At 43.1% G+C, this 24,996-nt stretch overlaps 1 protein-coding gene across 3 annotated transcripts in view; it reads right to left on the reverse strand.

Moving 5' to 3' along the window:
- vta1 (vesicle (multivesicular body) trafficking 1) overlaps positions 1–24,996 on the reverse strand; it is a 137,915-nt gene that overhangs the window by 80,645 nt on the left and 32,274 nt on the right. For all 3 annotated transcript variants that reach the window (XM_067988560.1, XM_067988558.1, XM_067988559.1), the window contains exon 2: positions 5,623–5,717. In XM_067988560.1, coding sequence (XP_067844661.1) covers positions 5,623–5,717 — 95 coding nt within the window. The remainder of the gene's footprint in view (positions 1–5,622; positions 5,718–24,996) is intronic.

Here is a 24,996-nt window from a genome sequence, read left to right on the forward strand (position 1 = left end):
CTTTTTTTTGATATACATTAATGACATGGACTTGGGTGTACAGGGCACAATTTCAAAATTTGCAGATGACACAAAACTTGGAAGTGTAGTAAACAGTGAGTAGGATAGTAATAGACTTCAAGAGGACATAGACAGGCTGGTGGAATGGGCGGACACATGGCAGATGAAATTTAATGCAGAGAATTGCTAAGTGATACATTTTGGCAGGAAAAATGAGGAGAGGCAATATAACACAAATCTTTGAAGGTGGCAGGACAGGTTGAGAAAGCAGTTAAAAAAGCAAACAGATCTTAGGGATGGGCAATAAATGCTGGCCTCGCCAGCGACGCCCACATCCCATGAATGAATTAAAAAAAAACAGATCCTGGGCTTTATAAATAGGGGCACAGAGTACAAAAACAAGGAAGTTATGTTGAACCTTTATAAAACACTGGTTCGGCCACAACTGGAGTTAGTGTGTCCATTTCTGGGCACCGCACTTTAGGAAGGATGTGAAGGACTTCAAGAGGGTGCAGAAGAGATTTACTAGAATGGTTCCATGGATGAGGGACTTCAGTTAAATAGATTGACTGGAGAAGCTGGGGTTGTTCTCCTTAGAGCAGTGAAGGTTACGAGAAGATTTGATTGAAATGTTCAAAATCATGAGGGCTTTAAATAAAGTAAATAAAGAGAAACTGTTCCCATTGGCAGAAGGGTCGAGAACCAGGGGACACAGATTTAAGGTGACTGGCAAAAGAACCAAAGGCGATGTGAGAAAAAACTTTAACACAGCGAGTAGTTATGATCTGGAATGCGCTGCCTGAAAGGGTGATGGAAGCAGATTCAATCATGGCTTTCAAAAAGGAGTTGGATAAATACTTGAAGGGAAAAAATCTGCAGGGCTATGGAGAAAAAGCGGGGGAATGGGACTAATTGGATTGCTCTTACAAAGAGCCGGCACGAGCTCGATGGGCTGAATGGCCTCCTTCCCTGCTGTAACCATTCTATGTTACGTAAATGAGCTGTCAATAAGCTGTTCTTGAAAGGTTCTGCGAACAGGTAGATCAGGAAGTCTTGTTTATGGAAATAAGCATCTAAGACTGTTTACGTAAACAAGCTGTCCTTGAAAGAATCCAAGAACAGATAAATCATGAAGTCTTTGGTGTGAAATATACCTTTGAAGCAGGCAAATTGAGGAGTACGAGAAGAGTGGGTTTTTCCACAGTTAGTTGTGAGAGCTCGAAAGAGAAAGGGACCCAGCGCTATTCCTGTATACGGTATAGATTGATCACCTGTACGGTATATGAATAAAGTCTGTTCCGTATACTCCGCTATCAAGTGTCTCGTACTTACTTGAAGCATGTAGTCGTGAACCTTAGAAGGAAGGAGCTCAACAGTGACGTTTAAAAAAATTAGATCTCAGGAAAATTCAAAACGTTATGTTATTTTGTCATGTATTTTCTGCTGTAGAACAGTCCTCAGTGTTACACTGCCATTTGCTGTGATTGCCATCTGATTACCAGGAAATAATACTGTCGAATTGTCTCCTGTCCATTTTCAGATAAACCAAATAACTTTGGTTTAAAGTTATAACCATTTTAGATTGCATCCTACCTCAATGTGAACCATCATAATTGTAAGTTTCCTTTTACAAAAGGTTGGGTTTGAATGTTCAGATCTCTATCAAGGGCCTGACGGTCAATTCTGACAGATCATGACTCACGAGATTATTTATAGCTTTCATTATTATGTTACAGTATAACCATACTTCATTCATTTGTACCCCTTACACTTTATGTTAAGATTTGTGCAGAGCCCAATTGCAATAATGCCCAGTGCTAAAGTCCTCTTCACAGCTACCTCCTGCAATGAACTCAAAAAAAACAAATTGTGCAGTACATTACAAACAAATTCTCAGTAGGAGGCAAAAATTCATCAACAAACTGCCCAAAAACAATCTGTTCACAGATTAGGAACAAACTGAATACTGCGTTTTAATACTGTGGAGTGGCACATCATACTGATGGCACCCTACATTGGTGCTAAGCATCAGAGATTGGCGCTCAAGTGGAGACATGGCTACCTCCGATGCTCAGTTTTGTTTTACTAATGAGCCGCTAGTTTCTGTTGGGCCTACTAGAGAGACATGAGGAAGTCGTCCTGTGGTCACCAGGACTCTAACAGACGTTATTAGGATATAGGAAAGGAGAGGTTTCCATTAGAAACAGGAAGCTCATGCACTTTATATAGCGTGGTGGCAGCAGCAACAGAAGTACCATGCGCCTACATGGCCAGCATACTATTGATATAAAAATGACATGACATGCTTTTTCCATTAAGATGTTTTCAATAGATTCAAAGGGGAAAAAAAAACAGACCAGCAGAGCACAGTCACAGATGTAATCACAGTTCATGTAGAATCATAGAATGGTTATAGCACAGGAGGCCATTCGGCCCGTCGAGTCCGTGCCAGCTCTCTGCAAGAGCAATCCATCGAGTCTCACTCCCCCGCCCTATTCTCATAGCCCTGCCAATTTTTTCCCTTCAAGTACTTATTCAATTCCCTTGTGAAAGCCACGATTGAATCTGTCTCCTCCACCCCCTCAGGCAGTGTATTCCAGATCACAACCACTCGCAGTGTAAAAAAGCTTTTTCTCATGTCGCCTTTGGTTCATTTGCCAATCACCTTAAATCTATGTCCTCTGGTTCTTGACCTTTCCGCCAACGGGAACAGTTTCTCCCTATCTTCTATGTCCAGACCCTTCATGATTTTGAATAACTCTATTAAATCTCCTCTCATCCTTCTCTGCTCTAAGGAGAACTCCAGCTTCTCCAGTCTATCCACTTAACTGAAGTCCCTCATCCCTGGAACCATTCTAGTAAATCTCTTCTGCACCCTCTCGAAGGCCTTCACATCCTTCCTAAAGTGCAGTGCCCAGAACTGGACACGATACTCCATTTATGGATGAACCAGTGTTTTATAAAGGTCTATCATAACCTCCTTGCTTTTTTACTCTATGCCTCTATTTATAAAGCCCAGGACCCCGTATGCTTTCTTAGCCGCTTTCTCAACCTGCCCTGCCACCTTCAACGATTTGTGCACATATACCCCCAGATCTCTCTGTTCCTGCACCCCTTTTAGAATTGTACCCTTTAATTTATATTGCCTCTCCTCATTCTTCCTACCGAAACGTATCACTTCACACTTTTCTGCGATGAATTTCATCTGCGATGTGTCCGCCCACTCCACCAGCCTGTCTATATCCTCTGTCACTACCCTTCCAAGTTTTGTGTCATCTGCAAATTTTTAAATTGTGCCCTGTACACCCAAGTCCAAGTCATTAATATATATTTAAAAAAGCAATGGTCCCAGTACCGACCCCTGGGGAACACCACTGTTCAGCTCCCTCCAGTCTGAAAAACAACCGTTCACCACTACTCTGTTTCCTATTACTTAGCCAATTTCGTATCCATGCTGCCACAGCCCCCTTTATTCCACGGGCTGCAACTTTGATGGCGAGCCTATTATGTGGCACTTTATCAAACGCCTTTTGGAAGTCCATATATACCACATCAACCGCCTTGCCCTCATGTATGGTTCATACTCTTTTAATCACACATTTTCCCAGCTTGGTTGTAAACCAAATAGGACAATGAAGTGGCACTGTGATGGTGCAACACATTGAGCTGCAGATCGGTTTGATGCAGGAGCACCTCTCTCCCGTCATTCCCCACATACCTAGATAATAGATGAGAAGGGCCATTTGGCCTATCTGTTTAGGAAAACCCTGTAATCTCCTCCCATCATAGCCCCCAATTGTCAGCCTCCTGTCACAATCTGCACTATTAGGAAAGGTGCCACTTATAGCCTAAGCATTTCAGGACTTTGTTGTGCTCAGGACCCCTCTGTGATGTGAAGTGGTGGATTTAGATTTGCAAACTTAAGGATCCCAGAAATCAGTACTGGCAAACTTTTGTCAATATGGACGCTCCAAGACTGATAAGGAATGTTGATTTCCAGGTTAGCCTATGTTGCCTTAGTGTAAGATGCATCCACATTCTTCCAAGTGCAAAAGGAAACCTGAAGAGGGCAGGAGGAGTACTTCATCAGAGTACTTGCCCACTATACTTTCCGTCTGTAAATGGAATTATACTTTTCCAAATCTATTAATTAGATTTGGTTAAAAAAAACACTTCTAAGGTTAGAAATATGCTGAGAACGCTGGATATTAGGAACATAGGAACAGGAGTCGGCCATTCAGCCCCTCGAGCCTGCTCCGCCATTTGATAAGATCATGGCTGATCTGTGATCTAACTCCATATACCTGCCTTTGGCCCATATCCCTTAATACCTTTGGTTGCCAAAAAGCCATCTAGCTCAGATTTAAATTTAGCAATTGAGCTAGCATCAATTGCCGTTTGCGGAAGAGAGTTCCAAACTTCTACCACCCTTTGTGTGTAGAAGTGTTTTCTAATCTCACTCATAAGAACATAAGAAATAGGAGCAGGAGTAGGCCAATCGGCCCTTCGAGCCTGCTCCGCCATTTAATAAGATCATGGCTGATCTGATCCTAACCTCAAATCTAAATTCATGTCCAATTTCCAATTTCCTGAAAGGTCCGGCTCTAATTTTTAGACTGTGCCCCCTACTCCTAGAATCCCCAACCAGCGGAAATAGTTTCTCTCTATCGACCCTATCTGTTCCCCTTAGTATCTTATAAACTTCGATCAGATCACCCCTTAACCTTCGAAACTCCAGAGAATACAACCCCAATTTGTGTAATCTCTCCTCGTAACTTAACCTTTGAAGTCCAGGTATCATTCTAGTAAACCTACGCTGCACTCCCTCCAAGGTCAATATGTCCTTCCGAAGGTGCGGTGCCCAGAAATGCTCACAGTACTCCAGGTGCAGTCAGCATGTTAGTCAGCATTGGCAAAAAGAGATAAATTAACATGTCACGTGTAAATCCTTTGCTGGAAGAATGTATTTCTAGCATTTTTTGGTTTTCTTCCATCATTAGAGCAGGTCACTAGGAAATTCTATGAGTATGTTACACCGTAATAAAATGACAAATTTTCCCTCAGATTGAGTGGAAGTGATAAAATACTCAGTTCTTTTTAAGCAACTTCTTTTCTGGCAACTTAACTTTTAATAATGCAGATTTTATCACAAATTATCACATATTATTTTATACCCGATTTATCTATCTATTAAAAATCTGGCGTTCGTTTGCATTTCCAGTCGACAAAATCTTACTTTCTGTTGTTGCATTTTTGTATCAACACTTTTCCATTACGAAGTCCACAGTTATGATGTAAATTTGCCACACTTTCTCGCCAGAGATAGCACTGTACAGCCTCAGTTTTGTATCTGCCAGATCCTCAGCCTGTACTGCTGAGGAACTCAGATGCTCCAACCCATTCTGCTTTTCTGCTATAAGCTTTGCTATTTAACTATATCTAATATAAAAATTAGGACAGAGCACATGACTTTAAAAGGGGAACGGAATTAGATTTGCACAATCTGATCGAAATACCCCCTGCCCTCTGACGCGAGTTTAACTGAGGACTACAGAAAGTCTTGCTGTGTGCAACTCCGCAGGAGACTGACTAGTCTAAGAATAAGGTTTTAAATTGACTTACAATTTCTAGCTGATCCATTAGTTTCACCAAGAACTTGCGACATTCTGGAGTTTTACTATCAATTTTCATTCCAGTTTGCATAGCATACAGCCGACCTGCACAAATAGAAACGAGTTAAGCTTAAAGGAAAATGCAGAGGGAAGGACAGTAAATCCTGATAAAATGCAATATTGCAGGAAATGCTTCAATGAAGTAGTCCCAGGACATTAATCTTTCGTGATCACGAAGGCCTAATCCACAGTAGTGAATGTAATCATGCATCATGGTGCAAACCATCAGCTATCAACCAGCATAACTTTCACTTCCACTCCCCCCATCATCTTGGGATAAAGAAACAAAATGCCATACATTAGCAAAGTAAAACAGGGGTAATTTCAAGTCTGTATGTTAATCTCAGGGTTCGGTCAAATGACATTCTTGAAGAACTCTAGAAAAGAGAAACACATTTATAGAAAGAGAAATATTTATATAGGGCCTTTTCGTGTTGGCGAAAAGTCTCATATTACTTCAATGGACTATTTTTGGAGTGCAGCGAGCATTATTATATCGGCACAAAGAGCAGCCATTCAGCACTAGCAACATTCTGCAAACAAAATGTGTTTTTTTGTGTTGGTTGAGAGAGAAATGTCGGCCAGAACACCGGGAGAACTCCCTGCTCGTCAAACTCTGCTGCGGGACCTTTAATGTCCACCTGAGCAGGCAGATGGGGCCTCCATTTACTATCTCATCCAAAGAACGACAGCTCCAACAATCCAGTACTCCCTCAGTGCTGCACATCAGATCCTGCCGTGGGACTCGAACCCCCAAACTTATGACCCAGAGAAGTGTGTGCTACCAAATAAGCCAAGTTGACTGCAGCATTACTCTCATGTTTTGAGGCATCATTTGCTGATGTCTCCCTCTTCTCTCTTCCCTGCTCAATCCCTCCCCCTCGTCAGTGATTCAAATTACAGCCTGGCAATTTTTCCCCACATCCCCAGATGTTCATTATTTACTCTACAATATATTCTGAACACAGAATTTGTAGTAATCAATGCAGATTGATATTGCGCATCTCCGATTTTCCTTGCTCCACCATTGGCGGCCGTGCCTACAGCTGCCTAGGCCCTAAGCTCAGGAATTCCCTCCCTAAACCTCTCCGCCTCACTATGTCTCTCTCCTTCTTCAAGAGAGTCCTTAAAACCTACCTCTTTGACCAACCTTTTGGTCACCTGTCTTAATGTCGCCCTAATTGGCTCAGAGTCAATTTTTGTCTGATTACGCTCCTGTGAAGTGCCTTGGGTACTTTTACTACATTAAAGGTGCTATATAAATGCAAGTTGTTGTTAACCATCAGTGCTCATGTGAAAACATCACCTAGCCTCAGGGATAAAAGGCACTGAAGCCATCATCAGCTGGAGCAAGTGGATGGATCTTATCTTGTGTTTACACCCCATCATCTAAACCTGACTTGGAGGGATTGCAGCTGTAACACCCCCTCACCTTGATGAGCATAAATATTCACCACAAAATTACATTATTGTGCAACAGTATATTAGCCATAATATCACAGCAACTACCTGCAACTTATTATTCTAAACAACTGTAAGGTCACAGCGTCAAAATACTTAATTAAGCGGCGTAAATGTCACCATGCATCAATGACAAGAACAACAATGGCGGCCACTGTCCATACTGAGAGCTGAATGAAGTGCTCCCAAAAACTAAATTGTATTTATCCAAATAAAACTGGTTGTGTCTCGGGTGTCATGTGCAAGATTTCTGATTGGGTCATTGTAGGTTCATATTCCAGTTTTCTAACTAATACAGTGTTTACACTGTGGGCAGTTGGAAAGCAACAATTCAGGTTCCTTTTAGCTAGTGTGACAGTTTCCTACGTCTACAGCCAGTCCAGGAAACACAGAAAAACAAGCTGAGCACATCACCAGCGTCACCTCAGGTGTAACCTGCCGATCGCTCCCACTGCCTCCAACTCTCTGAAAGGTTTCAGCCTTAGGTGGCAGCTCATGTGCTGGCCCACCTCAAATCTGGCCTTTAACTTGCTACCTTGGCCGGTGAATAATGCTGAAGGAAATACATTAGTATTTATAAATAGCTGAGTCTGTACAAGGGGCTAGTAGCACTACACCTGGGTCACTATCTTAAGGCACCTGAGCTATGAGAAGTTGAAGAGTTTGGGATTGTTTGAGAAGACTCAGGGGAGATGTAAATTGTGTGTCAGCAGTGGCTCAGTTGGTGGCACTCTCCTGAGTCAGAACATTGTGGGTTCAAGTTCCACTCCAGAGACTTGAGCACAAAATCTAGGTTGACATTCCAGTGCAGTATAGAGTGACTGCTGCACTGTTGGAGATAACGTCTTTTGGTTGAGACATTAAACCCCGTCTGCCGTCTCAGGTAGATCTAAAAGATCCCATAGCACTATTTCGAAGAAATGCAGGGGTATTCACCCTGGAACCCCGGCCAATATTTATCCCTCAACCAACCAACATCACTACAACAGATTACGTGGTCATTCACCTCATTGCTGTTTGTGGGACCTTGCTGTGCGCAGGTCTTCTTCTGTCCTGGACTTTTCGACGTCCCTACACTTTAACAGCATAAGTAGATGACCAAATAATCACGTAAGTGTTCACAGCCTCGAACTATAGCTCCACATTGCATGTGATTTGCCACAAGGTGAAGGAATGGTATTTGAGTGTTGTAATTTAAAAAAAAATTACAAGTGTCACTTCCAACAGGGTGTGGCAAAATTTGCAACACCAATCTGTACCACAGAATTGCTTCACGACTCGCTCTCTAGGGTTATGACGAGAGCTGGTCCGACCTCCATTGGGAGAGTGCCGTTCCAACTGGCTACAAGTGTCCCTCTCTCTACGTCTCTACTGCTTGCACGTTCTTTCCCATCTTGGAGCTAATGAACAATATACACCGTCTGCACTTCTCATTAGTGCTCATGAAATTCTGCAGATACTGGAGTTCACACGACCTTAACAACCCTGCCCCTTCGCTCCCGAGGTCCATGAAAATTCACAATCCCTTTACTGGCTCAAGTAGATCTCTATACAAGCAATACATCTTGCGCCAAAGGAATCAATGTTGCAGCATTTTGAAATCACAGGTGCTTGCGTAGGATACTCACAACTGTATATTTTTTATATTAAAAAAGACTTTTAAACTCCAATCTGCCGGTGTTTTCCACCTACATGGCCCTGCCTGCTGAACCACATCATATAAAATCAGAATTTTGCAATATCATATCATATAAAAAGCAAATAACTGGTTTACAGTTTTCGTGGAAAAATGGATGGAATCGATACCCCCCCCAAAAAAATATTAAAATCCCAGAATGCCATCTAATAATTGCTGAATTTGATTTCTTAAGTCACCACAATCCAATAGCCCTGATGGTAACTCATCAGCTCTTGTAATTAGTAATTCTACTCATTCTTCCGCCTCACCGTGTTGAAATCAAAAGTCACCACATCACATCCAACTTCAACTCATTCTTTTCCAAGACCTCAAACCTGTGCAACTCCTGACCAGCTTCACCCAACAATAACTTGTTGCATTTATATAGCGCCTTTAACGTAGTCAAAAATCCTAAGGCGTTTTACTCTTCCCTTCCTCCTGCAATTGACAGGCTTTTAAAACCCAAATTTGACATCAAACAGTCTCAACTTCTTAATTAACCTGGTCTTCTCTCTGACTCTTCAATCTCGATGGTGTCCTGCACTGTGAGCCTTAGCCCTCCACCTGGGTTTGTCAGCAACAAAAAAAACCTTTTGGGTAAACGCACCTTATTATTATTGGTTTTCAAACTGCCAAGTTAACACTACCAGATTTTAGTTCTAAGTTTAGGCGTGGATGAAGGGATCTGTATTGTTTCCCACTCTTAAGCAACAGTGCCTTGACTTTTGACACAGGCTGGACAACAGTCACAAAACAGACACTGATAATAAAAGCTAAACAGAAACCTTGTCCAATGTATAGGATATACTGTTATGGCACGCATTTTCTATTTTGCTTTACGTTTTAAAACACAAATAAATCTTACCCTTGGATACAATGCTGCATTGGTTTAAAATTCTACAAAACCTAAACTTTTACATTGTGTTCCCATATTTCACAATTCTCTATCCATTTCAGCAAAAATATTTAGACAGCTGAAGATGGCTGTAAGCACTTTGACAGTAAATGCACACAGGCGCAATGAATAATAATACAAGCGCAATTCCGCGCCAATCCACATAATTAATAAATGCTCGACAGTCTTCAGAGTCAGCATTCTAGCCTATGCTAAGAACCACTATGAATGAGGATGGAATGAGCTAGCTGTGTTTTCAAAAGGGTTGGTGATGAATGGGGCCATGCTTTAGAGCCCCAATGCCATGTCACAGGGCACTATTGATTGCCAATGTGCAAGCCCTGTGGTGCTTCAGAGGTGCAGACAGCGCAACGCTGACTGCATTTCCCGATTGGCCGCTGGGACGACGACCTCTTGCTCTGGCGTGCTAAATGCTCTGAGCCGCTTTGTGGTCAGAGCCTGGCCTTTGTACCAGCTTCTGATGGGCGTGCACAGAGATCAGAACACAGCAGGAGTGCGATGCACAGAGGTCACTTTGGCATTGCTCTCCTGCTATCTGATCTCCTTGTACCCGTAATTCTCAACCTCACCCATCGCGAAGCAGCATGTACAGGACTAATGCTTCCCCATGGAAAGCGAGGGGAGATCGCAGTGTAAATCACCACCTTCTCAGGGACACTGCATGATATAAGGAGACCCTCAAATGAGGGAAGAGGATTTTTTTTTTTTTAAAAGAACCAACTCAAAAGATTTTACGAATAGGAGAAGGTACTCCACTTACAGTTTATAACAAACTGTTAAACTACTGGTAGGAGGTGAACCACAAAAGTACTGTTGACTAATTCCTGAACTGGACTTACTGTCACTACCAGACTCGACCTCAGAGCCAAGCAATAAATTGAAAGTAGGGCTTGTATCTTATTTTTAAGAATATGACCCTTGGGCATGTGAAAATATTTTCTGTGCATGAACTCTTTATTCCACTGGTTCAGATTAATAGTGAGCAGACAGCTAGTAGCACAAGGTGGAGGGTCAAATTCAAGCTCCAAGCAAGCAGACACAATGCAAGCAATGTTGTTACAAAACAGAACAAAACCAGGGAAAAACAGAAGAAACAACTTGCTCAAAGTAACAGACGGACAAAGGTTGAATTGCGAATAGTAAAACCAAATGTAACCTCCAGGAAAAAAAAAAGAGCAGACGGCTTCAATCTGCTCTCAGACTTTTCCATTTGGACTGTTTACAATCCCAATGGGAAAATAATGATCATCGGATTTCACGGAATCAAAAATTTCAATACAGACAGCCCATCGTGCCTGTGCCAGTGGAGCAATCAACTCCAATATCACTTCCTTGCTCCTTCACCAATCCTCTTTAATACTTTTACATTCAACATTGCAAATAGAGATTAACTGGCTATTTATCTCATTGCTGTTTGTGGGATGCTGCTGTGCCTAAAAGAGCTACTGCTTTTTCTACATAAGAAAAATCACTGAATTTCCAAGTAATTGACTGGATGTTTGACAAGTGTAGTAAGCTTATTATATAAAAAGCAACTTTTAAAAAAAAATGTTGATCTAATTCCCTCTTGGGTTTTAGGGTAACTAGCTAAAACACGGTGACGAACCAGAATTAACATAGATGGCAAATGAGATAGATGTACTTTTGAAAAGTAACTGTTTTCGATTGTAGATTGCACTCATGGAGCAGACATGCTGGACAGCAAGACTTCCAGGCGAGAAAGGTTTTCCAATGTTTTATTTGTTTTTCATGGTTCATTAGCCAGTGGATGGGCACCACAGGGGTCTTCAAAAATCAAAATATTTGAGTTGGGTTGTATTTTGGAACTGGAGAAAGCCCCCCTTTCAAAGGCAGCAAGTCTCTGGGGGTCTCGACTTAAATGTAGCGCAGAGGCGACTGGCTTAATGATTTCTTAATGGTTCCAGTCAAGAAACGAAAATTAGAGCCAGTAGATGCAAGTTGAATGAGAAAGTAGGGAGTGATTTTTTTCTGTTTCTCAAATTACGTTAAAATTTGTGGAGAACACAGACAAGTTGACGTTTCGGGTGCAAGCCCTTCAGAACTGGTACATAAGAGTTGGGCTGGCATATTAATAGAGACAGAAAAAAAAAAGGAACATACATATTTAAAAAAACCAGACAAACCCAGAAAGGAATCATTAGTGGAACGATGTAGCTCATCATCTGAGTCAAGTAATGGACGGAAACGTTAAGACTTTAAAGAAACAAGAAACGAAGGGTGAGGCACATTATCTCCTTAACGTCTTAATGTTTCTATCCATTACTTAATAGCAGCAAGTTGATGGTGCACACCCACAACTCTGCTTCAAACATCTGTTACAAGGTTCTTTGCCCCGAGCTCTGCAGCTCTGTGGAGCAAACATTCCTTTTTTTTTGGCCCTGCATCGGTCCTCATGAGCCCTTGGGTCCCCGGTTGCTTAGAGTTGTCAGCTGAGGCTCTGTGGGTTGCATTCTCACATCGGAGTCAGAGGTTGTGGGTTCACGCACCACTCCAAAGACTTGAGCACATAATCCAAGCTGACACTCCAGTACCGTACTGAAGGCATGCTGCACTGTCGAGGTGCCGTCTTTCGGATGTGATGTCTGTCTGCCCTCTCGGGTGGATGTAAAAGATCCCACGGTACTATTTCGAAAAAGAGCAGGGGATTTTTGTCCGGTGTCCTGGCCAATATTTATTTCTCAACCAACATCACTAAAACAGATTATCTGGTCATTATCACATTGCTGTTTGTGGGAGCTTGCTATGCGCAAATTGGCTGCCGCCTTTTCTACATTACAACAGTGACTACAACTCAAAAATACTTAATTGGCTGTAAAGCACTTTATGGCGTCCCGAGATCATGATAGGTACTATATAAATGCAAGTCTTTTCTTTCTTCTTTCTTTCTTTTATTCCTGGCCCACAATGGCTTCTAGCCCTCTTCTCCATCAAACATGCACACATTTTACATTTCTCATTTTTTAATTGCATAGAGCGCTGACCCTATCACCACCACAAAAAATAGTTTAATAGACTGCATTCCATACCTACACTATTTAACCAGGTCATTTATCTCATTGCTGCTTTTGGGGCTTTGCTGTGTGCAAATTGGTTGCCACGTTTCCTACATTACAACAGTGACTACACTTCAAAAATGCATCATTGGCTGTAAAGCACTTTGGGACGTCCTGAGGTTGTGAAAGGCGCTATATAAATGCAAGTTCTTTCCTTGTTTAAGAGGGAATAGATAAATAGCTCTCCTTTGAAAACTGTCTCGGCCTCAAAAATTACTTTATTGCCCAGTGCAATGCACCTTTCTAGAAAGCTTACGTTGCTCTGCTTAGATTTTGTGTTGCTGTTTGCTTGGCGTTATCTTAAATTGAGAAATAAATTAATAACGGCATTATTAATATGCATGGGCCCTCGTTGGCACAAAAAAATTAACTTACATTTTACCTCCTATAAAGTAACCCAACGATTCATTACTCTGTTCCACCCTCAAACACCACCACCACAGAACCATTGTAGCTCTTCCTGCAGAGGATCACTCATCCTACACCCGGTTCACATCCCCAACCCAAAGAGAGGAGAGGCCCACAGTTTTTGTTTCAATCAAGTCCCTCACACGGTCACAGTGGCCGGGATATTCCTCCGATCTGCTCCTGCTTCCCTGGAGTTACTTTGTACGTGTGCAAACGGGGTTTCTCTTGGGGGAGGGGGGGGGGAGGCGGTGGTTTAGGGAGGGAGTTCCAGAGAGCAGGGCTGAGTCGACTGAAAGTTGTGCCACCAATGGGGTGAAGGGGAGGAAACAAAGAAGGCTGCAGTCAGAGAAGCAAATCATTTGGGATGGGATATGGAACTGGAGAAGATTGCGGAGATAGGGTGGGATAAATCCATGCAACAATTTATAGACAATGACAAGGATTAAGATGAATGCATTGGGAATTGGGAGCCAATGTAGTTCACTGAGGAATGGAGCAAAGGGCAAGCAAGATTTAGTGCGGGATAGGATACAGAATTTTGGACAAGTTGGAGTTTATAAACGGTGGAGGATGGGAGGCCAGCAAGGAGAGTGTTACAGTAGTTGAGTGTGAAGGTGATTGGCAAAAGAACCAAAGGCGATGTAAGGAAAAACTTTACTCCGCAGCGAGTAGTTATGATCTGGAATGTGCTGCCTGAAAGGGTGGTGGATGCAGATTCAATCGTGGCTTTCGAAAAGGAATTGGATAAATACTAAGAGAAAAAATTTGCAGGGCTACGGGGAAGGAGGGGGGATTGGGACTAAGTGGATTGCTCTTACAAAGAGCAGGCACAGGCTCGATGGGCCAAATGGCCTCCTTCTCTGCTGTAACGATTCTATGATTCTACATGACAAAAGTGTGTATAAGGGTTTCAGTGGCAGAGGGACTGAAGTGTGGGTGAAGGCAGGACAAGTTGTATAACTGGAAGTAAGCAGTTTTGGATACGGAAAGAACATGGGGATTAAAGCTCAGCTCAGGGTCGAACAGTACACCAAGACTGCGCTCAGTCTGGTTTAGCCTGAGGGTGTGAATGGGCAGGGGGATAGAATCAGCGGTAGGTGAACAGAATTTATGGCAGGGGCCGAGGACAATGGCTTCAGTCTTTCCAATGTTGAGCTAAAGATGTCTCATCCAAACCTAGAAGTCTGACAAACAGTCTGACAACACAGAAGCAGTGGAAAGGCCAAAAAGTAGAGCTAGGTTTCTTCAGCATATAATGAAGCTGACCCCATGTTTGTGCAAAATGCAGATAAAGGAGTGGGGGTGGGGTTTAAGGATAGATCCTTTGAGGACTCCGGAGGTGATGGTGCTGGAGAAGGAAGAGAAGTCATTCCTGAAGATGCACTGATTGCATTTGGATAGGTAGGAATTGAGTCATGCAAGGGCATGTTCCACAAAGTTGGACAATGGGGAAGGTGGGGGGGAGCTGCAGTTGGATCGCTGAGGAAAGGTCAAGGAGGGTGAGGGGTTAAGGCACCAATGTCACAATCATAGAGGACACAATTTGTGACGTTAGCTAGGGTCATTTCGATGCTATGAGAAGGGTGGAAATCGGATTGAAGGGATTCAAACAGGGGGTTCCAGGAGAGATGGGAAAGTAGCTGGGAGGAGAGGAACGTCATTGAGGAAAGGGAACCACTAAGGATGTCAGCCAGCATGAAGGTCATAAGGGGAGTTGAGTGGACAGGAATCGACTGGGAGGTAGATTGAGGAGCAGGAAGTAGGTCTCATGGACAAGATGAGCTTGGAGACAGCAGATGAGACATGGCGGAGAAAGATAAGGATTGCAGTCTAAGCTTAAATATTCAGTACAATATGCAGCTTGTGCATCAGTTTGGCTCAGTCCATCACAGTCTCTCCACAGTGTATCCTGTGGGTTCACAATCCCACATTAGACCTTAAGCACAATCTAGGCCAACATTCCAGTGCAGTACCGAGAGGGGAGAAGAATATTGCATTGTCCTTTGGATGAGATAGTAAACAAAGGTCATGTCTGTCTGTCCCAGTACGTTAGGTGGATATTAAAAGAGCCCACGGCACTAACGAAAGTGCAGAAAGTTCTCCAGGTGACCTGGCGAAGCACCACCACCAAAAACAGCTAATTGGTCATTTACCTCATGGCTATTTGAAGGATGTCTATATACTAGTCTCTGCATATCAATAAGTAATTAATTATGTGAGCTGCTGTGAGGCATTGGATATGATAAAGTGCAGTATCGGTCCACAGATTCGTTATTTTTGAATTAAACTTTTGCCTGCTTATTGGGAGGGTGGATTGGCCTGTTGTCCAGGACAAGTTCAGGACATTGAATCAATTTAAATTATTCAATTTATCCTCTTACTGGCATCATAAAAAAGGAAGGAAAAGATTATTGGAGGAAAATCGTGCCAGTATAGTGTGGCTGTGGCTCACTTTCTAACCGCTGACTCTAGGCATTCCAAAGACCACATATTTTCCCATATACATTACCCATAGTGGTGTTGCTTGTTTGTGTGATCTGTTAAATAGCCTGGCTAAAACAATCCTGCTCATTTCCCTGAAGTATTTTGACACAACACAGTAGAATTGGCCACAGTGGAATCCACAGTGTGGGCTGAAATCATTATATAAAGTCCTTTCCAATTAAAGAAAAAAAAAACTGATTGATTAAAGCAAGGAGGACTTCAGATCACTGGAAAATTTTCCTGGCATTTCTAAGCCTTTTTCATTCCTTGCACATGAATCTATATTAATAGTGTTCCATACAGGGGAACAATTAGGGCTGTAGGGGCTTTTTTTGATCAATGAATGATCTGATGGGGGCTGGGACAGAGCCTCTGACAGGTCTTTACTCTCATCTATATTGATTCCAGGTCTTCCTGTTGTTTGATATGACAGGTAACCGACAACAATATATATGTACACATCAAAGGTCTGCTGAGTGTCCACCAGCCCTACAACCCTCCGAGATCTCTGCGTTCCTCCAATTCTGGCCTCTTGCGCATCCCCGATTTCCATCGCCCCACCATCGGCAGCCATGCCTTCAGCTGCCTGGGCCCTAAGTTCTGGAACGCCTTCCCTGATAGTCTCTGCCTCTCTCTCCTCCTTTAAGATGCTCCTTAAAATCAGCCTCTTTGACCAAGCTTTTGGGAACCTGCCCTAATATCTCTTTACGTGGCTCGATGTCAGATTGAAGAGTGGGGCGTTTTCCTAGTGTCTGGCCAGTATTCTTGCCTCAACCACCACCACCAAAAACAGATCAACAGGTACAGCAGGAGTCCCCAGGGGCCATCTCCCTCTCAAACAGATATACCGCATTGGATACTGTTAGGGAGTCGGCTTATCAGGGGAAAGCAGCAACAGCCAAGTTCGTGGCACCACGGGTGGCTCTGCTGCACAGGAAGGGAGGAATAAGAGTGGCAGGGCTATACCAATAGGGGATTCAAATGCAAGCGGAACAGATAGGCGTTTCTGCAGCTGCAAGAAGTGACTCCAGGATGGTATGTTGCCTCCCTGGTGCTAGGGTCAAGGATGTCACGGAACGGCTGCAGGGCATTCTGGAGGGGGAGGGTGAACAGCCAGTTGTCGTGGTCCGTAACGGTACCAACGACATAGGTTAAAAAAAAAAGGGATGAGGTCCTGCAAGGTGAATTTAAGGAGTTAGGAGATAAATTAAAAAGCAGGACCTCAAAGGTAGTGATCTCAGGATTACTACCAGTGCCACGTGCTAGTGAGTATAGGAACAGGAGAATAGACCAGATGAATGCGTGGCTGCAGGGATGGTGTATGAGGGAGGGATTTAGATTCCTGGGACATTGGGACCGGTTCTGGAGAAGGTGGGACCTGTACAAGCGGGACGGGTTACACCCGAGCAGGACCGGGACCGATGTCCTTGCAGGGGTGTTTGCTAGTGCTGTTGGGGAAGGTTTGAACTAGAATGGCATGGGAATGGGTACCTGAGCAGGGAGAGAGAGGAGGGGGAAACAAGGATAGAAACAAAAGACAGAAAGGGAAGAAGCAATAGTGGAAGGCAGAGAAAACAAGGGCGAAAAACAAATAGGGCCATAGTGCAAAATAAAACTAAGATGACTAGCAACCTTAAAAAGACAAGTCAAAAGGCATTGTGTCTTAATGCGCGGAGCATTCGCAATAAGCTAGATGAATTAACAGCGCAGATAGATATTAACGGTTATGATATAGTTGCGATTACGGAGACATGGTTGCAGGGTGAACAAGGATGGGAACTGAACATCCGGGGTATTCGATATTTAGGAAGGACAGGCAAAAAGGGAAAGGAGGTGGGGTAGCGTTGTTTGTAAAGGAGGAAATCAATGCAATAGTGAGGAAGGATATTGGCTCGGAAAATCACGATGTGGAATCCGAATGGGTGGAGCTAAGAAACACCAAGGGGCAGAAAACGTTGGTGGGGGTTGTCTATAGGCCCCCAAACAGTAGTGGAGATGTAGGGGAGGGCATTAAACAGGAAATTAGAGACGCATGCAAGAAGGGTACAACTATAATCATGGGTGACTTTAATCTACATATAGATTGGTCAAACCAAGTTAGCAATAATACTGTGGGGGAGGAATTCCTGGAGTGTGTACGTGATAGTTTTCTAGACCAATACATTGAGGAACCAACTAGAGAACAGGCGGTCCGAGACTAGGTACTGTGTAATGTGAAAGGATTAATTAACAATCTTGTTGAGTGGGGTTCCCTTAGGGAAGAGCGACCATAACATGATAGAATTCCTCATTAAGACGGGGAGTGAAGTAGTTGAATCCGAAACTAGGGTCCTGAATCTAAATAAAGGAAATTATGAAAGTATGAGGTGTGAGTTGGCTATGATAGATTGGGGATCTTTACTAAAAGGGATGATGGTGGATAGGCAATGGCTAATATTTAAAGAACGTGCAGGAATTACAACAATTATTCATTCCTGTCTGGCGCAAAAATGAAACAGGAAGATTGGCTCAACCGTGGCTTACAAAAGAAATTAGGGATAGTATTAGATTCAAAGAGGAAACATATAAAATTGCCAGAAAAAGTGGCAAGCCTGAGGATTGGGAGCAGTTCAGAATTCAGCAAAGGAGGACAAAGAGATTGATTAAGAGGGGAAAAATAGAGTACTAGAGTAAACTAGCAGGGAACATAAAAACTGACTGTAAAAGCTTCTATAAAAATGTCAAGAGAAAAAGATTAGTGAAGACAAATGTAGGTCCCTTACAGTCAGAAATGGGGGAAATTATAATGGGGAACAAAGAAATGGCAGAACAATTAAACACATACTTTGGTTCTGTCTTCACAAAGGAGGACACAAATAACCTGCCAGAAATGTTAGGGAACCAAGGGTCTAGTGAGAGGGAGGAACTGAAGGAAACCAGTATTAGTAAAAAAAAATGTGCGAGGGAAATCAATGGGGCAAAAGGCTGACAAATCCCCAGGGCCTGATAATCTACATCCCAGAGTACTAAAGGAAGTGGCCCTGGAAATAGTGGATGCATTGGTGATCATCTTCCAAAACTCTACAGACTCTGGAACAGTTCCTGCAGATTGGAGGGTGGCAAATGTAACCCCACTATTTAAAAAAGGAGGGAATTACAGACCAGTTAGCCTAACATCAATACTGGGGAAAATGCTAGAGTCTATTATAAAAGATGTGATAACAGAACACTTGGAAGGCATTAACGGGATTGGACAAAGTCAGCATGGGTTTATGAAAGGGAAATCATGCTTTACAAATCTACCGGTGTTTTTTGAGGATATAACTAGTAGAATAGATAGGGGAGAACCCGTGAATGTGTTGTACTTGGATTTTCAGAAGGCTTTTGATAAGGTTCCACACAAGAGGTTAGTGTGCAAAATTAAAACACATGGGATTGGGGGGTATATACTGGCATGGATTGAGAATTGGTTGACAGACAGGAAACAGAGTAGGAATAAACGGGTCTTTTTCCAGGTGGCAGGCAGTGACTAGCGGGGTACCATAGGGATCAGTGCTTGGGCCCCAGCTATTCACAATATATATCAATGATTTGGATGAGGGAACTAAATGTAACATTTCCAAGTTTGTTTTTTTTATTATTCATTCATGGGATGTGGGCGTCGCTGACGAGGCCAGCATTTATTGCCCATCCCTAATTGCCCTCAAGAAGATGGTGGTGAGCCGCCTTCTTGAACCGCTGCAGTCCGTGTGGTGAAGGTTCTCCCAAGTTTGCGGACGACACAAAGCTGGGATGGAATGTGAGCTGAGGAGGATGCAAAAAGGCTCCAATGCGATTTAGACAAGTTGGGTGAGTGGGCAAGAACATGGCAGATGCAGTATAACGTGGATAAATGTGAGGTTATCCATTTTGGTTATAAAAACAGAAAGGCAGATTATTATCTGAATGGTGACAGATTGGGAAAAGGGGAGGTGCAACGAGACCTGGGTGTCCTTGTACACCAGTCGCTGAAAGCGAACATTCAGGCGCAGCAAGCAGTTAGGAAGGCGAATGGTATGTTGGCCTTCATTGCAAGAGGATTTGAGTACAAGGGCAGGGATGGCTTACTGCAGTTATACAGGGCCTTGGTGAGACCACACCTGGAGTATTGTGTGCAGTTTTGGTCTCCTTATCTGAGGAAGGATGCCCTTGCCATGGAGGGAGTGCAACGAAGGTTTACCAGACTGATTCCTGGGATGGCAGGACTGACGTATGAGGAGAGATTGGGTCGACTAGGCCTATAGTCACTAGAGTTTAGAAGAGTGAGAGGTGATCTCTTTGAAACATATAAAATTCTAACAGGACTAGACACAGGGAGGATGTTCCCGATGGCTGGGGAGTCCAGAACCAGAGGTCACAGTCTCAGGATACAGGGTATGCTATTTCGAACTGAGAGGAGGAAAAATTTCTTCACTCAGAGGGTGGTGAACCTGTGGAATTCTCTACCATAGAAGACAGTGGAGGCCAAGTCATTAGATGTATTCAAGAAGGAAATAGATATATTTCTCAATGCTAAAGGGATCAAGGGATATGGGGAAAAAAGTGGGAACAGGGTACTGAGTTAGACGATCAGCCATGATCATTTTGAATGGCGGAGCAGGCCCGAAGGGCCTACTCTTGCTCCTATTTTCTATGTTTCTATGTCATTAATTCATTTACTGTTTCTTGGGTCTTGCTGTGCGCAAATTGACGGTCACGTTTGCCAACGAAACAACAGTGACTGCACTTCTAAAGTAATCCATTGGCTGTGAAGTGTTTTGGGACATCCTGAGGATATGATGAAGTGCTATATAAATGCAAGTTCTTAGTCCTTTTGAGGTAGTTACCACAAGAGGTTGCAGCAGGTTGCTCTATGTGGTGATTAAGTTTTACAATCTGAAATAAGAGCAAGGATTTTTGTGTTTACTGGGCAGGGGGAGAGGGGAAGGGGATGCAATCTAATTGATCCACAATTGTGACGTACAATGGAAAGTCATATACCTTTGTAATAAAGCTGTCGTACACCCCTCTATCAAATTACTGCATTTTAAGGGTCATGATCCAATAGCACAGGATCTCACTACGGTTAAATACAGTAATAGAAAAGATATGGTAAATCAGGAAATAGTAACTGTCTCCTAACTACTTTTTAAGACAGGGAACACCATGGCGGATACAGTAATAGGCGCATGCACACTTGCAGCCACAGACACATACAAGAGTCGAGGTATGAAGAACGGTACAGGCTGTATCCACATACAGTTGGTGCAAGGTTACTTTGTTGTTGGCACCAATTGAGTCTTCTCATGCCTCCTGGTAGTGCAGCTCCCACTGTGGAAAAAATGCAATAGCGACACTGTGACCACTGTAAAAGCAGGGCTCAACGTTAATACTGGCCCATGAGACCAAGAGCATTCAGGAGTGGGCCAGCAATGGCAGGAGTGTAGCTGGTCTAATGGACCAGTGACTGCATTCAAACAGGAGAGGGGGGTTTAGGGAGAAAGGTCAGATGACCCTGGAGTAGTGGGTGGTTTTAGCAGAGGCGGGTGAGACCTGATAGCTCTTAATGTGGTCCAGCAGATCTGGCGATGGCTGACTAAATCAGTTCTCCACCAGATATACTTAAGTCTGCGTCCCTTGGATTCGACGGAGCAAAGATGGGGGCCGTAGTAGGGTCAACGGCCGTGGTGAGAGAACGTAAAGTTTTTGTTGGGGACAAGGGCGTCAAAGATGGAGATGAGAGAGTGGTTTCCAACATTTTGTGTTTTTATTTCAGATTCCCAGCGTTCACTGTTTTCTTTTTTTAAAAATCAGTAAAACTGTCCCCTTCGGAGACGAGCAATGACGCAGAATCAAAAACAAGGCCAAAGGGAAGAATTTATGAAAGGACTGTGAAGATGTGAAAAGCGTTGCCCTAGAGAAGCCTGGATGCAGAATCAATTGGTGTTTAAAAAAGGGAGACAAATACTTATTGGGAAAGTAAAGGTATTTCAGAATATGGAGAGGGGCAAGAAATTGGAATTGAAGACCTGCAATAGCTAACAAAATGGTGGAGTGGACTCAATGGGCCAGCTGGCCTACTCCTACTTCCATGAAATGAGAAGTTCCATTCTTTTTGACACAATTACAGAAGTGGGGGAGGGGGGGGGAGGGGGGAAAAAGAGAAATTTTTAAAACTGCTCTCAAAATCACAACTTCAGTTTCTTCCAAACTAGAATCTGCCAATTTACTGCTCTTTCCACCAATCTGTAAAACTGAATCTATGCATGTGAGAAAAAAGTTTATCAAGTTATTTTTTTTGGTGGCGGGGGGGGGGGGGGGGGGGGAAATAAGTTGATTAAAAGAAAAATAAACATCGACAACTGGTTACACAGCAGCGTATAGTCTTGCCTCAGCCAAAAACAACTTCTTCGCCCAATTGCTCGATGCATTCTCTGCTACATTCTTAATTACTCATTGCAAAGTTGAAAGTCAGTTGTCACCGTAGGGTAGCTGGCTGGCAGGGAATCGAAACATGCCCACTAACCAATGTCATCCTTCCTAATCAGGTTGTTGACAGAAGATCACGTGGGAACAGGCCAGGAAGAGCTCAACGTTTTTGGGCTGCAGGACTGCTGGATGAAAAGTCACAGGTTTGCAGAAAATGCGCACGCACATATCAACGCCTATTTTCAAATTTCCCTCAACAACTCGACCTCAGAATGTACCTTCTTTAACAACTAGACTGAGCCCTCAAATGGATGGCATCACTGAATTATAAAGTAGAGCATCTAACTTACTGACTTGAATGACAGGAACATTTTGCTTGCCACAGGGTGTTCCATCAAGAGATTAAATACAATTCTCTCTTTCATGGGGACTCTATGTTTATGGAAAGAACTGGGGATTGCCGGGGGTGGGGGGGGGGTGGGGGCGGAGAGGTGAAGTGAAGCTGACAGAAATACACCCAGCAAGGGGAAATAGTCAACGCAATGAGGCAAGCAGCAAAACAAACCATTACTTCCAGTACATAATTCTAAACTCTACAAAACTGTGCAATGCAGATAATCATGTGTTTTGTTGCCTTTTTGCTAAACAATTTTCTCTAAAGGGATCTCACAACTCCTACAGCAAAACATCAAACATCAGCGTTAGAATTACTGAACATTTTTCCTCATTAGATGGATGGCCCAGGTACACTATTACTATTTCAGTTTTCAAATCATGGATTGCATTTCATAAATTACATTCACTTCTCAGCTCAGTATAGATGGTGCACCAAGTAGTAGGATAACGTCTTATCTATTGGCTCCTGTGTCAATTATTACTAAAGGGGGTTCTGCCAAATTGGATTTTGCCCGTTACCTGAGCTGGATTTTAAAAACATATATTTCTATATTGCTGGGATTTAACATCTTTCTTAACAGTAAGCCAGCAGCCTAGAACTAGCCTCAACAATAACGATTTGGAGTGTTGATTAGTATAAAGAGGTATGGTCATTACATACAAACTTAAAATATTTCAGGCTTACGTGTGAAGACGACTCTTTACAACATCTGAGGGTCCAGATGGTGTTCCATTCCATTCGCACAGCAGGAGTCTAGCTAAGGTAGATGCTAGGGAACATCCTGCTCACACATCAAAGTGTAGGCATTCACCTCTGGGTAGTAACTGATGACAGCTCAGTAAGTTAAGGCTCCTCCATCTTATAGACATATGAACAGCTGGTTCTGTTCTCTTTCAGGCACAGAATGGTCTGTGTTCTCACAGCACCAGCAAGAAACTATGTGCTTTAAAAGTCTCAGCCAGCTTGGCTTCAAAGGCTTAGCGAGAAAAGGTGAGCCCATGTTAAGAGCGTTGGTAAGTAGCGTCTTCATTGTTTTTTTTATAACCGAGAAGCGTAGAAAGATTGACTGTTCTTACTGTGAAAACTGTATACTGCTCTTTCATGTATTTTATGTAAATAAAGCAGCTGATGGTCTAAAGCAGTTTCTTGCCTTGATGTCATGCTTTTCAGCCATCTTCTGTGCAGAGAGGAGAATTCATGTGGTGTTACATGCAACAATTCAGTTGCCGGTCGACAGAGTAACAGCTCTGTGGATTCCTGGGCCAAGCCCATCTTTAACTAGATATTGAGCCTTCATCGTCGCTGGGTCAAAATCCTGGAACTCCCTTCCTAACAGCACTGTGGGAGAACCTTCACCACACGGACTGCAGCGGTTCAAGAAGGCGGCTCACCACCACCTTCTCAAGGGCAATTGGGGATGGGCAATAAATGCTGGCCTCGCTAGCGACGCCCACATCCCAAGAACGAATTAAAAAAAGAGACATAAGGATCACTTATGGAAGTGGCTGGTGACACTGAACACAAGCCAATATCTAAGCTTAAAAATCCAAAAATTGTAATGGGGCATTTTGAGGAGGCTAGCTTGCATTGCAAGTTAGTACTCCATCCTTTCATCTTCAGGACCTGGTCTTGAACCTAACCATCTGCTCTCTCTGCCAACTGTAATGGTCCTATGTTTAAGTGAGTTTGGGAAAGACTCAGCTCAGTTTCCAACTTGCACTGACCTACAGAGCTTATTACATATTGGTCATTTCACTCGAGGACAAGGCCAGCTGATGGGAGAAAGTCATTCACCACCCATCTACATCATCGATAACACACAAAAAATGCACCCTGAAGGAGAGTGGGGCAAAATAGAAAGGAAATCAGCTTTAAGCCTGTGTGCGACCAAAACAGTGCACAAGCAAGTGCCACAACAGAATAGTCGACTAGTCAATGACTACAGCCACTCAAAACAAGGTTGTAAAATAATTATTTTACAAGTCACACAGTCAGATAGATGCTTTTCTTCACATGGGACCTTTACTTGGGGATCCAATGAAGAATGCATTGTGAAACCCTTCAGACTTTCCACAAGTGCACTGATCAGATGACCCATGACAAGCAAAAAATTCAGATAGAAGTGAAGATCAGGGCCACAGATGGAATATCAATTACATCCTGTGGGCCTTCTTAGTGTTGATACCATAGATGAACAAGGTACAAAATTGGATGAAGGGTTTAAATAAAAAGGTTTAATGCTACATAGTTCTCCCCTGCAGTTTGGCTCCAGTCTAACTGGTATCTCAGCTTCCTTCCCTCATGTCTGATTCATTACCAACGCTGCTTTTTTTCACCTCCGAGACATCACCCACCTATGCCTCTCCACATCTGCTGCCAAAACCATTATCCATGCTTTTATCACCTAGAGGCTTGATTTCACAAATCCAGCCAGCCTGCCCGCCTCCTAAAACTACAACAAACCTAAATCTATGTAGCCC

This window comes from Heptranchias perlo, chromosome 8 (genome assembly GCF_035084215.1).
Source record: "Heptranchias perlo isolate sHepPer1 chromosome 8, sHepPer1.hap1, whole genome shotgun sequence".
NCBI classification, from domain to species: Eukaryota; Metazoa; Chordata; class Chondrichthyes; order Hexanchiformes; family Hexanchidae; genus Heptranchias; species Heptranchias perlo.